The following is a 15,517-nucleotide window of genomic DNA, read 5'->3' as shown; positions in this document are numbered from 1 at the left end:
GGAAAACCTGTACAGGGTTGCTATGAGTCAGAACTAACTCCACGGCACATAACAACAACAACAACCTCATCATTAATGAAGTATTTATTGTGTTCCAGGCCCTGTGGTGGGTTCAGAAGTTCAAAAAAAAAAAGCATGATTCTTGTCTTTGAATCCCTAGGTAGTGCAATTGGTTAAGTGCTTGACTATTAACCAAAAGCTAATGGTTCAAACTCAGCCAGAGGTGCTTTAGAAGAAAGGCATAGTGTTCTGTTTCTAAAGGGTCATAGCACTGAAAATCCTACAGAGTACATTTCTTTCGACTTTGTACAAATGAAGTCACCATGGTTTGAAACCAGCCCATTGTCAGTGAGTTTTCTTGAGGTGCCCACCCTCTATAAATGGAAACATCTACACAGGGGTAATTGTCAAACTACATTGTAATGCTACATTATGAGTTACTGAGAGGCAGGGTAGACCTGTCATTTAATTCATGGACACAGGGGTCAAAGACTGGTTTGGAAGCCCAGCGCTATGAGAGCCTGTAACCCTGGTCTAGTTACTTAACCTCCTCAAACTACAGTTTTATTAATAGAAGAATATACTTCTTAGACTTGTTAAAAGGAAACTCCATGAAAAACACTCAGCCAAGGGCTTGGAAAACAAGAACCCAATAATTGATGATGGCTTTTAGCCTGGTGACAAGATAGCCATCCATCAGTCATACGGTGGCTCAAATAAGAGCAGCATTTTACTTGTGGTCAGAGAAAAAGTTCGTCAGTTAAGCTCCCCTTCCTCTGCTAGCAGTAAACATTATTAGTCTCTGGTCTTTTCAAATCAAAGTTCAATTTATTTCAGTTCTGGGAAACTTTTTAAAAGAGGTATTCATCTTCATAGCCACAGTCAATTGCACACTGAGGGAAAAAGTAATGGGCAGAGGAAATAGCAGCCATGAGAAATAGATGCATTTATTGACTTGTGGTTCCACCAAAAGGCCAAGGTTTATGAAACTTCTTCTGCTGGCTGATTTGTCTGTGTGGAATGTGCCATTCTGTAAAGTCTATTGAACCTGTGAAGCAAATCCAAACTTAGAAGGCAGAGTGGCCCAGAGTCCCAAATGTCTTAAAAGAGCTCTGTCTTAGAGATTCCAAGATAATGGATGTTAATTGAAGGTAGACACTAAGGAGGGAGCAGATAGAGCATACGTAAGAGGCAATATGGTAGCATGGGTAAAGATTTGGGATGTAGAGTCAGGTGGTCCCTTACTCAGTATGACTCTGGGCACATTATCTGGCCTTTCTGAGCCTCAGTTCCTTACTTGTAAACAAGGGACTGATACTGATAGCCTTCTCACAGTGTGATCAAAAAGCTTTAAATGATAAAATACATCTATCCCCATATAATATTTTTAAAGAAAAGGCAAGGTTGGCTGTTCAAATCCACCAGCCACTCTTTAGAAACCCTATACAGGCTCACTGTGCATCAGAACCGATTTGACAGCACTTAACAATAACAACCAACTGTTCTGCGGGAGAAAGATGAGGCTTTCTGCTCCTGTAAAGATTTACAGCCTCAGAAACCCTGTACAGAGTTGCTATGAGTCGGAACCGACTCCACGGCACATAACAACAACAACAACAACAACAACAACAATAACTGCATAAATGCTAGCTATTTTTTATTATAAAGATAGCCAGATCTCCCCATGGCTGGAAGAAGAAAAAGACAAAGAATGAGCATTTTCATCTCTGTTTGCTCAAAGAAGAGAGGAACAGTGAAGGGTGCTGATAATTAAACTTCTTTGATGCTCCTACAAACAGAAATCCCCAAAACCCAAACCCACTGCTATTGAAGCAAGTCTGACTCATGGAAACAGACTAGAACTGCCCCTTTTGGTGTCCAAGACTAAATATTTATGTGAGCAGAAAGCGTCATTTTTTTCTCGAAAAGGGCCTGGTGGTTTGAACTGCTGACCTTACTGTTAGAAGCCCAATTTGTAACCCACTATACTACCAGTCCTGGTGTAACACTATAGGATAAGCGCTGGACAGCAAGGTCAGTTTGCACTGATCTGGTTGGTGGTTCAAACCCACCAGCCGATCCTTGGAAACATTCTACACGGTGCTATGAGTTAGAACTGAATTGGTAGCAGTAAACGACAGCCTTTGGAGTCCTGATGCGCTACTGTAGGATAATGCACTGGACCTCAAGGTCGGTTTGAACCACAATGTTGGGGGTTTGAACCTCAAAGCCAGCAGTTGAAACCCATCAGCCACTCCTCAGAAACCCTAGACAAGGTCACTATAAGTCAGAACTGACTTAAAGATACTTAACAACAACAACACACCCTCTAGGGCTCCTTTATGAACAGAAAGCATTGACAAATCAAAACTGAGAGTAGTTTGCATGGGGTTCAATAACTATAGGTAAAGGTTTCATGAAAATAGCCAGTGGCAGTCAGACTCAGTTCAGACTAACTCGACTGAAGAAGGCAGTGTGGTAGAATCCTCACCTTCTCTGCTGGAGACCTGGGTTTGATTCTTGGCCAGTGCACCTCAGGCATAGCCGCTATCCTTATGTCTCTGAAGGCTGGGATGCTGCTGTAATGCTGAGCAGGTTTCGGTGAAGCTTCCAGACTAAGGTACACTAAGAAGAAAGGCCTGGTGATCTTCTTCTGAAAGTTAACCAGTCAGTGAAAACCCTGTGGATCATAATTGCTCTATCTGCAACCAATCATGGGTCTGGTGCAGGACTGAACATTGTGTCTTTCCATTATGCATGGGATGCCCATGAGTTGGTGGCCAACAGAACACCAGCAAACAACAGTGTGTTCTTTAGAGCACTAACAAAATTCAGACAAAGCAAACCGGGATGGGCTGAGAGTCAGTGTTCATGAGCTGAACACATGGCTTGTACAGTTGCCCGAAGCCCCAGGCTCAGAAGGGCCCCAGGTTTGGTTAAATGGTCTGTTGTCACCATCTTGAAATTATTAATAATTTTATCTCTAAAGTGAAATCCAATGTAATAAGGATCGTGTGTTTGAGCAGAGGAGATATTCAGGAAAAAGAAAAAATGCTTTCTATTTTAGTTCCTTGAATGGCACTTTTTTCTATGATTTTTGGCCAAGGAGCTCCACATTTTTATTTGTGCTGGGCCCTGCAAATTTTGTAGCTGGTTCTGATTAAATAAGAGAAACTTTCTCTTCTTGCCTGCACCAGAGGACCAGGTTAAAATCTAAGGGATAAACTGAGATTTAGTGGTAACCTAACAACTTAAGGTAAGCCAAGGGTTATGGTGGGCTGCCAAAGTGTGACTGTAGGCCTGGTGAAAAGGAAATGTAGCTCAGAGTCCAAATGGATGAGGTTGTCAGGGCAGTCTTCTGTGGCTTGAACTCCATCCAGCTGACACGGTCAGATGCAGGGTTTGCACTGCTCCACAGCCTGAGTCATGCTGTATACCTGTGAGCTGAGCATCCTTGGCTAGCAGCAGGAGTTGACATAAGACTGGTTATTTTCTGCTGAACAGGCTAAGAAATCCTCAAGAGCCAGGCCCCAGCATAGAATTTCATGGGGATACAGTAAGGGGTACAGTCCTGGTGTGGCACTGTAAGATAATGCACTGGCCTGAAAGGTCAGTTTGAACTGCAAAGTCAGTGGTTCAAATTCACTAGCTGCTCCTTGGAAACCCTATACAGGGTCAGTCTGAGTTGGCAACGACACAACAACAATACAGTAGAGGGCAACCCCAAATCACTAGGCTTACAGCTCCTGCTCTGTGGCTCAGCTTTGAAACTTTTCATAATGTAGCTCTATTGGTTTCCATCAGGAATCTTCACCATTCCTTGACATACGAAGCATGATGAATGCCTAAAGAGATTAATCACAATCATAAATAATAAATGAATGACTGTGTTTTGTCAATGGTTCTAATTATTAACAATGTTTGTTAGTAGTAATCATGATAAGAATAGCAGCAAGAGCTACAAACTGGGAATCAAAGAGATTTGATAAATCTCTAATGCAAATTCACTGGAACAAAATGGGCAAGGTCTTAAGTTTCTTCTGTTTTCTCGTGTGTGAAATGTAAGCAATAGTGATGGTTTTTACTAATTAGTCACTTTGTGTACTACCACAGGGCAATGTCCATCTTGTTGACTATTGTACCCCCGCAACTTAACAAAGGGTCAGACACTTAGTAGATTCTTAGCAAATATGTGTTGAATGGATGGCACAAGACAGAAATGATCATCATCATTTTTACTAGAATGCGTATCTTTATTTTGGAAAGGTAAGGTACCTAAAATTTGTTGGGATACCTAAAATTTCCTAATCCAAGCACACATCCATTTACTCTATAACTTTTTTAGAGATGAGAATATTGAGGCATAGGTTTGTCCATTAACTTTCCCTACTTCCCACAGTTAGTGACTAAGCCAGGATTTGAATGAAGAATGCTTGACTGAAAATCCTATTACTCATATGGTAGGTTGTTCTAAGGAATGTGTACCTTTCTGGTTATAGGCCTCTTGTTTTGCTGAAAGTTCAAACTGAAGATGAGTTCATTTCCAGTCTGGAAGTATTTCTTGAAGTATGACTAGTAAAGGGGGATCCCACCAGTCTCTATAAAACCAGTAAGCCTGGTTTGAGTTTTGTGCCACCTTTTCCTCCCACTTTACCCAGCCCCCCCCATTGTGATCCCTTTCAGAATGGCCTGTGGTGGTATCAGAAGACCATCTTTTCATCTGATCCCAGCGTCATGGCGACTGTAGTTCATGTGGCCCGTTACTCTTTTGACCTAATGGTTCTCTTGCACCTTTGATTTTCTTCACTCTTCTTTGCTTTGGATGGGGAAAGGGAAGCATTTGTTGAGAGATAAAGCTCTGAAGGCAGGAAGGGCTAAAAAAGAAGGATGAATAGAAAAAGTAAACACAAAAAAAGTGGAAAGAATTTTGCTACATTGTGGAGACTGCAATCAATGTTATGAAACAAAATATATCTGCATTGTTGTAGGGAAAATCAATTTGCTCTGTAAACTTTCACCAAAATCACAGTAAAAATTTTTTTTAAATATTAAGGTAAATTAGACAATCCAGATACAAAGTAGTACTTACTCTGTGCATTTATAGGAAAAACTAATCTATGGTGGTAGAAAACAAATCAGTGCTAACCTTGGTAGGGGGCAGGGAAAGGAAACCAAGGAAGTTTCTGAGATGATGAAAATTTTTCTAGAGTGATAAGGAAGTGGATTTTGTAGGCATGTACATTTTGTTAAAAACCATGAACTACAGTACTTAATTCTATTCCTCAGTGGTGGTGGTGGTTATGTGCCATGGAGTCAGTTCCTACTCATAGCGACCCTGTACAGGATTTCCAAGGCTATAAACCTTTATGGGAGCAGAAAGCCTCATCTTTTTCCCATGGAACAGCTGGTAGTTTCAAACTGCTGACAGTGAGATTAGCAGCTCGGCTCATAACCACTATGCTACCAGAGCTCTTTATTCCTCGGTAAACATGAAATATTAGGCTGCACCTCAATAAAGTTTATTTATAAAATTAAAAATAAAAACCAACTCTATGCTTTGTGGCACTTCAGGATAAGCACTAGACTGCTAACTTCCAGGTCTGTGGTTCAAACCCAACAGCCACTCCTTGGAAACCCTATTCAGGGTCGCTATGAGTCAGAACCCACTCAAAGGCACTTAGCAACAACAACAGTATGCCTTATTACGTGGTCACCTCTGTGAGAACCGATTCCCCCATCACAGGGGTTTGCTGAAGTGCTGACGGCCATCAGTAAGACAGCCATCAATGGTCAGATAGGATTTGATGTATCCATAAGAAGTTCTCTCTGTACATCTAACATGTCACTGTTGTGTTTGAAAACTATTTCTTCTCGATATGTCTCATGTGCTCCTCCGTGTCCTTTCCCTTTCTCTTTTTAAGTGACAGTGTGCTTAAATCCCCATGGAAAAGATAATTGGTGGCATTGTGGTTAAAGCACTCGTCTGCTAAACAAAAGGTTGGCAGTTTGAACCCCCCAGCTGCTCTTCGGGAGAAATATGTGGCTGTCTGCTTCTTTAGAGATTCACAGCTTTGGAAACCCTGTGGGGACAGTTCTACTGTATCTTATTAGGTTGTTGGTGGTGGTGGTGGTTATGTGCCGTGGAGTCATTTCTGACTCATAGTGACCCTGCACAGGGTTTCTGAGGCTGTAAATCTTTACGGGAGCAGAACAGCTGGTACTTTTGAACTGTTAACCCTGAGGTTAGCAACCTGATTTGTAACCACTACGCTACCAAGATAGCCTTATTAGGTTGCTAGAATTTGGCATTTGACTTGAAGTCAATGGGTTTTGCTTTTCAATCCCCATGGACCTGAATCCCCCCACATCTCCCTTGTTCTGGCCCTCTTTTGTCAACTCTCCCTAGGTTCACTATGTCTTTGAATTTAGTTAATGTGATTTCTTTAACTGGGTATCACTTTTAGTGAGACTAAAAGTCAGACTGTTCTACTTCACAAAAGAAAAAATTCAACTAGCTAACACACACAAGGTAAAAATGTTCCAAGCTACTAGTAGTCAAAGAATTGCCCTTGAAAGCAACAGTGACAAAATATACCACACGGAAAAGAGAATGGTGATGTCCGATGCAGACAAGGAAGCCCCTGATTTGTACTCGTGTTCCCTGATGATGGCAGGACAGTTGTCCCCTTTGAGGAAGGCATTTTAGGAATAAGCATACCAAGCCTTGGAAGTGTTCATTGCTGACACAGTTCATGCAGCATTGTAAACTCCATCATGTCTTTTTAAAATCAATGAAGAAATCATCTCTAATCCAAGTATGTATTCGAAAGAAATTATCAGAGTTAAATTAAAAAATTAATGTCCAATCCAATGTGAATAACACAACAATGGTCAGATAGATTTGATGTATCCATAAGAAGTTATATTATAGAGTCATTAAAAATCATGTTTGTTTTTTAATTACCATCTGACCCACTCATTCCACTCCTCAGTATATACACAAAATACTTGATGCAGATATTTACTCACAATGTGCATAGCAACATTATGAGCGAAAGCCAAAAGGTAGAAGCATCCCACATGTCCATCAACAGGTAAGTGGATGGATAAACAAAAATGATCCATCCAAACTTGGACTATTACTCAGTCATAAAGAGAAATGAAATTCTGATACATACTACAGCTCGGATAGCCCTCGAAAGCATTATGCTGAGTGAAATAAGTCAGATACAAAAGAACAAATATTGCATGATTCTTGACCCATTGACAAACTCATCGCCACTGATTCAATTCTGACCCTCAGTGACACTACAGCACAGAGTAGAAATTCCCTGCAGGGTTATCAGATGTGTCATCTTTATGGTGCCCACATCTTTGTTTCCATGGAGCTTTTAGTGAGTTCAAACAGCTGACCTTTCAGTTAGCAGCTCATCGATTTAGCCTCTGTAGCCCCCAGTGCTGCTTTGTATGGCTCCGCTAATATGAAAAGGAGCTTTGGTAGCGTAGTGACTAGTAGGGCTGCTAACCTCAAGGTCAGCAGTTCAAAACTATCAGCCATTCCTTGGGAGAAAGATGAGGATTTCTGCTCCTGTAAAGATTTATAGCCTCAGAAACCCTATACAGAGTCACTATGAGTCAGAACTGACTCCACGGCACATAACCACATCACCACTTATATGAAATATCTAGACTAGACAAATAAATAGAGATAAAAGTTGGGGGCCTAGAGGAGTGGGAAGTAGACAGTTAATGCTTCATGGATACTGAATTTTGGGTTGGGGAGATGAGTAAGTTTTGAAAATAGTGATGGTCGTTGCAGAAAATTATAAATGAAATAGATTTTATATTTTAAATCTGATATACATATTTAATTCACAATAACCCAAAATTTGCATTTTAAAGTGATTCAAATTACAAAGTTTATATATAAAATTGTATCTATTATATTTCCTGCATGGAGAAAGAACATATATTTAGTAGTATTTGTTCATTCTACAAATAAATATTGAATGTCGTCTGTACCAGACCCTGAGCTAAGTACTGCATATACCAGAGAAACAAAATCCACCTAGTCCCTGTGCTTATGAAGCTCACAGAAGACTAGTGGATTCAATTAGTAAACAGTAATACAAGTAAGCAATTACAAACCCAGTGCTAACTAGGAAGGAATACTAAGTGTATGTGAAAGAGACTTAACACCGGAACCAAATTTAGCTTGGGTGATCTAGGGAAAGTGGAATTTAAGCTGAAAGCTGAAGAGGTAGCCAGGTAAAGATGGGGTGGGGAAACCATTCACAACAGAGGGAAGTTAAGCAAATAGCAGTCTCCAGGTAACAGGCTCAAGGGTGCCAATGAGCCTGGCATAGATGAGTAAGGGCCATGCCCAGGGTTCTGGACACAGGTTGTGAAAGGGTTGAGAATAGGGGTTCAGTGCAAGTCAGGTTATACTTGTGGAAGATCGCTCCATTTGTGGGTACAGAAAGGATGGAGATGGCTCTGTAAGAATAGCACTGGGTGAATGAAGACACCATGTCTGAAGGATTCCTCAGGGGCTCAAAACAGCCAAGCCTGCTCGCTCCATACCAGGCTTTCCTCTGGGGAGACTTACAGCTCAGATACCCACTGAGCAGTGAGCAAAGAATGACATTTCCCATATCCTCATCCTTCCTGGACAGAGCTGAGCTCCTTTCATCCCTACTCAATGCATCTCTGAATGCCAGTGGAAAGGAGGCTTCCTCCTCTCCACCACCATGGCTGATGTCTCATTTTAAAGTCAGATGTTGTCCTGGACCAAAAGAAGAACCATTTCAAAATCTGAAACAGTCATTTCTAAGATCAAGGGGTCCAAAGAAGAAAATGAAAAATTAGTCATTGCCTTGGAATGATCATTTGTAGGCAAAGCAAGTACTTGGGGAAAGTTCTCACTGATTTGATTTCGTGCTAATTCCAGTGATTCCTTATAGTATTCTGTAAAGACTGTGGCAACTTTCTGAGCATCTATCTTGCATTTGCCTAACAAGTTAATTAACACTTTTTGTCACTCTGGCAGCTTTGGATGGAGGTAAGAAGAGAAGGTGACAGCCAGTGCTGTCTGAGGTTAACCCTGCGTTCACCCAACCTGGGCAAGAAGGCTGCTGTATTGAGTATTGTCAAGCCAGAGCCCCCTACACTGTTATCTCTGATTCTGTCCACAGCTGGGGCACCCAGGGTGACTTCTCAACTACCCACGCGCTTCCTGCTGTGAAGGTGAAGCTGTTCACAGAGAGCACTGGAGTCCTGGCCCTGGAGGATAAGGAGCTTGGACGGGTAAGCACTCCCTATTCAAGGGGATTTCAGCAGAGCCATTAAAAGCAGCCAACAGTGCCAAGTGCTGAAAAGCCAGGCTTCTGGTGTGCCCATTCTAGGTTCCATTCCATACTAGCCAGTCCTTACGTTGGCAAGTCTCTCAACTTCTCCAAACCTCAGGTTACCCCCCATAAATCTGAATAATAGTAGGGTGGTGGTGGTGGTGGTGATGTGCTGTGGAGTCAATCCTGACTCATAGCGACCCTTGCATGTGGTCTCTGAGGCTGTAAATCTTTACAGGAGCAGGAAGCCTCATCTCTCTCCCACAGAACAGCTGGTAGTTTCAGACTGCTGATTTTGTGGTTAGCAGTGTGACTTGTAACCACTATGCTATTAAGAGTGTACACTCCAGAAATTAAAGCGAGGTTCTCAATACTATCAGACCCAAGCACACCATCATAGCAAAGGCTTGTAAGGCCCCTTTATTATCCTGAAAGAATTCTTAGGTAATTTAACAAACCTACTCACCAAACCCTTTTAAAATCAACAAAAGTTCATAATATTTAAAACAAAACAAGTTGTCTTTTTTTTTAACTTTACCTCATGGCATGTTAACTTTACCTCTTGGCAACCCCATGCGGGTCAGAGTGGGATTCTGCTCCATAGGATGGAATATACAATTCCAGCCTTTTTTCAAGTGCCTGTGGGTAGGCTCAAACCTCTGACTTTCCATTAAACATTCAAGCACCTTAGTCATTTACACCACACAGGACTCCATCATAATACAGACGCTGCCATCATCTCAAGGGGAACAAAAAGAAAAGTAATTGATAATAAAATAATCTCAGATATAAGTACACAGACACCTACAGAAATTTCACAAAATTGAGTATCATTACAGTGATTTTTTGGGAGGATAAATAATTCTTAGTAAAGTTTCCTTGATTTTTTCTATGAAAAATGCCAAAAATACTTTACATTAATATATAAAACAAAGTGAGGATGTAGACTCACTTACTAATAAACAGGTATTTCTCCTCCATTTAGTACCTGCCTGTTGTTATTGTTAAGTGCCTTTGAGTTCTTTCCAACTCATAGTGACCCTGTATAGGATTTCCGGGAGTGTCTGGTGGGTTTGAACCACTGACCTTGTGGTTAACAGCCCAGTTATCCTGCTTACCCTACAGCGCCACACCAGTACCCGAAGTCAGCTGGAACCTAGTGTGTCTCCACATCAGCGAGGACTAAGTCCTTCATTGCAGGATGTTTAGCATCTTTGGCCCATGCCCATTAAATGTCAGCAGAGCCTGGGCATCAGTTATTCTTTCCATTAAAACTGTCCCCAGTGTTTCTGAAACATCCAGGCATGGTGGTACCACTTATGTATCAGAGTTAATAATACTCCTTCTTACATTGAAGCAATCTACTCCGCGCCAAGAAGTCAGTAGGGTTTTTTTTCAAACTTCTTATTGTGAACTGAGTGATTTACAAAGCATGCAGATCATCAGTTTCACATCCAATAAATCACACGCTGTGTTTGATCTCAGTGACTGCAATCCCGTCCATGTAGCAAGTTATCCCACTTCCTTCCTGTGCTTCCTCTTCCTATTCTACCCTCCTTCCCAACCTCTCTGAACCTTGTTCCCAAGTCACTGTTGTCCTACCATTCCTTGGTGAGCATACCTCACCAGTATTGTCCCCCACCACCACCTATATACCTATACATGTTTTTGTTGAAAATTGCGCTATGACAGTTAGTTCTGTTCCAGACAGTCTAAGGTTTCTACAGTCTCGTTCTGACCAATAAGCCCAGTGTTTTTTTCTTATATCTGGGACATTCTAATGTGGTCCTTTTCAGAGCACTTGGTAGTAGAAGCTGGGCACCATCTAGTTCTTTTTGTCTCCGAGTCAGAGAAACAGATGTTCATGTGCTCTGTTAATCCAATGGATGAATTGATTGCAAGTATCTTCAGTTTTCATCACTGCTCTTCTTTCTTCTGCACATGGAGACAGCCACCTTAGATGGCCCCTAATGAGCTGTTAAGATCCCAGTCACTGCTCAGCATAGTAGGATTTAGAACATTGTCTTTCAAGACTGTGTGACCATGGTGTCCCCCCAGACTATAGTCCTGAGACCCTAGGTCCAACAACTCATTGCCTTTAAACGTTTAGTAATGTCTAAGATGTTTTAATCATTTTGTTCCCTATATGCCTCACCATATTTATAGGCGTGTTTGTACCAAATATACAAATACCTATATATGTCTTCTGTCTAATCTTTATACATTTGTGGGCATGTTCCCACTCTTCCTTCCATACCAATTCAGCATGTGTCTCTGCCCATGTATCTACTTTTGGAACACTGTGGCTGCAGGATTGTATATGTAACAGTATTGGCCTCGGTCCCCCTTAACTCTTGCATTCCTCTCTGTGTCTTTACTTGTCTTCATCATTGTTCTGCCATCCTCCCTCTTGTTATGTATTGCTTTTCCCATCACCCAAGTTAACACATGTCTTCCCTCTAGCCAGTAAATTACTCTCCTTTCCCTGTCACCCCTGGAAGCTATCAAAGAATGTTTCTTGTAGTATAATAACCATTTTTTGAGTTTTTATAATAGTAGTCTCATGCAGTATTTGCCCTTTTATGATTTTGATTCATGTCACCAGCATAATTTTCTCCAAGCTCATCTGTGTTATGACGTGTTTCACAGATTCATCATTATTCTTCAATGTTGCGTAGTATTGCATTTGTGTATAGAATGTAGTAATACTGTATGATAAAAAATCATTTTCTGTAGGGGTTGTACCATTTTGAAATCCCATCTGCAATGTAGAAGGGTCTCAGTCTCTCCAGACCCTTACCAGCATTTGTAATTTTCTATTTTTTTGGAACTTTGCTGTTAACGCTGGGCTAGCCAGTAGGACTTTTACAACCTGAATTAGATTTGTCTCTAGTGTGACCTTACACCATTCTCACAATCAAATCTGAACCCTTTAGTAAGGTCTACAAGAACTTGTGTGATTTGGCCCCTGCCACCCTCTTCAGCCTCATCTCCCTTCACATTCCCCCTTACTCACCATATTCAAGCATCACTGACCAGATTCCAGTTCCTCAAATAAACCAACTTCCTTCCCATCTCACACAGCTTTCTCTCTGCCTGGAACATTCTCCTCCTAGCTCTTAATTCTGTCCTTTCCTTGGAGAACCCTTTTCTAATGGCCCATTCTCCTTCATTTGTCTCTCAGCCCACTGTTCATGCCATGCACTTGATTGATCACCAATAATCAAGAGAGAGGAGCTCTGATAGTGTAGCGGTTACGAATCAGGCTGCTAACCTCAGGGACAGCAGTTCAAAACTACCAGCATTTCCGTGGGAGAAAAATGAGGCTTTCTGCTCCTGTAAAGATTTACAGCCTTGGAAACCCTACGCAGGGTCGCAATGAGTCAGAACTGACTCCATGGCACAAAACAACAACAACAACAATCAAGAGAGAGAGAATTTGTAAAAATGTTGGGTTCTGTCTCCCCCATTGGTCTATAAAAACTTCGTGGAAATAGAAACATAAACTCTTTTTGTTCACCAGCCTATACCCAGAGTCCAACACATAGACTTTCAATAAAGACTATTTCATATTGGTTGAATATACGAGTCCTTCTAATAGCAATATAAAACCTTGGCCAAGTAATTTAACTTCTCTGAGCCTGTGTCTTACATCCTTAGAATAAAGAACACGCATCACTTACACAAGCACATACACCTGACATCACCATCAGGAACAGATTTCCAATACTGCTCCTCCCCCAAACTTTTTTTTTTTTCTTTCTCAATTGCCTTTAATATAGAAAATTCACCCAGAATCATCTTACTAGGATATAACCATTGTTGTTTTTGTTGTTGTTACATGCCATCGAGTCAGTTCTAACCCATAGCAACCTTATATAAGGTATCCAAAGAGCAGCTGGTGAGCTGGAACCACTGACCTTGTGGTTCAAATTGACTTTGCAGTCTAGCACATTAACCCACAGTGCCACACCAGGACTCCAGAATATAACCATAGCTACAGGTAAAGCAAAAAACAATTTACTCATTGAAAGAGCAATTTAGCTGCTTTCTTTGAGAAATTTCAGTTGTTTCTTTATATATCTAGGGAAAGAGAGACACACATACAAAAATTTAAAAAATCCAAACTCATTGCCCATTGATGACAACACTGCATGTTGCAGAATAGAATTGTTTCGTAGCATTTTCTTGGTTGAGTCCTGGTGTAATGCTGTAGGATAAGCACTGTACTGCTACCTGAAAATCTGCGGTTCAAGCCATCAGCTGCCAGATTTCATGACCTGTTGTTGTTGTTAGGTGGCATTGAGTCAGTACCAATAGCAACCCTCTGCACAACAGAGTGGAACACTGCCCAGTCCTGTGCCAACCTCACAATCATTGCTACATTTGAGTCTATTGCTGCTGCTACAATTCCAGTCCACCTGGTGGGGAGTCTTCCTCTCTTCTCCAACCCTCTACCAAGCCTAGAGAAAGACAGATGGTTTACCTTTTATTTTTCTTTACACTTTTATTTTTCCATTGAAAGCAGTTGGCAAGAACTATGAGCATCTCAGAGGCTCAGGAATCAGTGTTGAATAGGACACGTATAACCTACCATTGCAGGAATGTTCAACCTGATTCCATAGTTGGGCTTCAAGGCCCATGAGTCCCTGGAAATTGTTTGAAAATGTATATGTTTCTAAACTCTCTAGTCCACAGCATTAATCAGTTTCTCAAAGCTGTTCCCACTCAGAAAAGTTAAAAAGCATGAGGTTGTCCAAACCTTTTTGTTTTATAAATGAGAAAATTGACTCACTAGGAGGTAAGCAACTTTGCAGACTCACCTCATTAATTGAGGTCCCTGAGTCATGCATACTATACTGTCCTAAGGGCTTTATGTGCATCCCTTCATCGATGCCTCACTGTGACCCTACCAGGGCAGGTGCAGCTGTAGCAACTCATACACAGAGGGGCAAACTGAAGCCAAAAGGGGTTAAGTAACTTGCCAAGAATTGTGTCTACTCACTTCTGGGACTCTTTTCATTTCACCATAGCCCCTAAGGAGTCCTGGGCACACTGGTTAATTGTTCAGATGCTAGCCAAAGATCGACAGTTCGAACCCACCAGCTCCGCGGAAGACAGAACTGCTGATCTGCTAACATGAAGATTTTTGTTGCTGTTAAGTGCCGTCAAGTTGGTACTGACTCATAGCTATCCTATCTAGGGTTTCAGAGGAGTGGCTAGTGGATTTGAACCGCTGACTTGCAGTTCAAACCAACCTTGCAATCCAGTGCATTATCCTACACCACCACACTAGGACTCTCACATTAACATTACATCCTAGAGCAACTCTCCTCTATCATATGTGGTTGCTATGAGTTATAATCAAGTCAAAAGCACCTCAAAACAATCATATTGTCCATAAGCCAAAACAGAGCCACAGGGTCTATTATTTTTTGTTGTTGTTTTTCAATGATGGATTGTGGTTGGGTGATAGTTTACAGAGCAAATTTATTTTCCACTTAACAATGTATACACATTTTACATTGGTGTAATCCCTTTGATATAACAGCACTCTGCCCCTTCCTCCTTGGGTTCCCTGTTTCCATGCATGTTTCGTTCCTGCCCCTTACTGCCTTCTGAACTCTGTTGTTGTTAAGTATCATGGAGTCGGTTCCGACTCATAGTGATCCTGGACATGGCTTCTGAGGCTGTAAATCTTTACGGAGCAGAAACCCTCATCTTTCTCCTGTGGAACTGCTGGTAGTTTGGAACTAGTGACCTTGAGGTTGGCAGCCTGACTCATAACCACTACACTACCCACAAACTCGCCAAAGTCCCACACAGTCACTCATTTTTTCTTTGTTCGTACAATCCTCGAGCACCATGATGTATTCTCCCAGATCCTAGTTTACTCTTGTTTTGTGTCAGCTGCGGAGTGGTCTGTCTGGCCTTGGGTTGACTGGAGCACCGTCTGTCTTCTCAGCACCTCCATAGATAGTAGCCGATTGCACCCACAGTACTCCTTGAAAACATGACGTGATCCCTTGGTTTCCAAAGAGAGTATTTCTAAGCTGTAGTGCTTAACAAGCTTAACAAGACCACAACCACCTTCTTAATCTGGGAGTTTTGCTCATTTACACAATAATTTATAGTCTGTTTGATTTCTCTTAACTTTTTTTTTTTTTTTT

The 15,517-nt window shown here is 41.4% G+C and overlaps 1 protein-coding gene across 1 annotated transcript in view; it reads left to right on the top strand.

Moving 5' to 3' along the window:
- The window catches only part of CADPS (Ca++-dependent secretion activator), a 755,300-nt gene that overhangs the window by 488,786 nt on the left and 250,997 nt on the right, over positions 1-15,517 (top strand). The window contains exon 8 of the mRNA XM_006862100.1: positions 9,195-9,306. Within this exon, the coding sequence (XP_006862162.1) occupies positions 9,195-9,306 (112 nt within the window). The remainder of the gene's footprint in view (positions 1-9,194; positions 9,307-15,517) is intronic.

The sequence above is a fragment of the Chrysochloris asiatica genome, unplaced genomic scaffold (assembly GCF_000296735.1).
Source record: "Chrysochloris asiatica unplaced genomic scaffold, ChrAsi1.0 scaffold00046, whole genome shotgun sequence".
Classification (NCBI taxonomy): Eukaryota; Metazoa; Chordata; class Mammalia; order Afrosoricida; family Chrysochloridae; genus Chrysochloris; species Chrysochloris asiatica.
The sequence above is the reverse complement of the archived record's forward strand: the minus strand, read 5'-3'. Positions and strand labels throughout refer to the sequence as shown.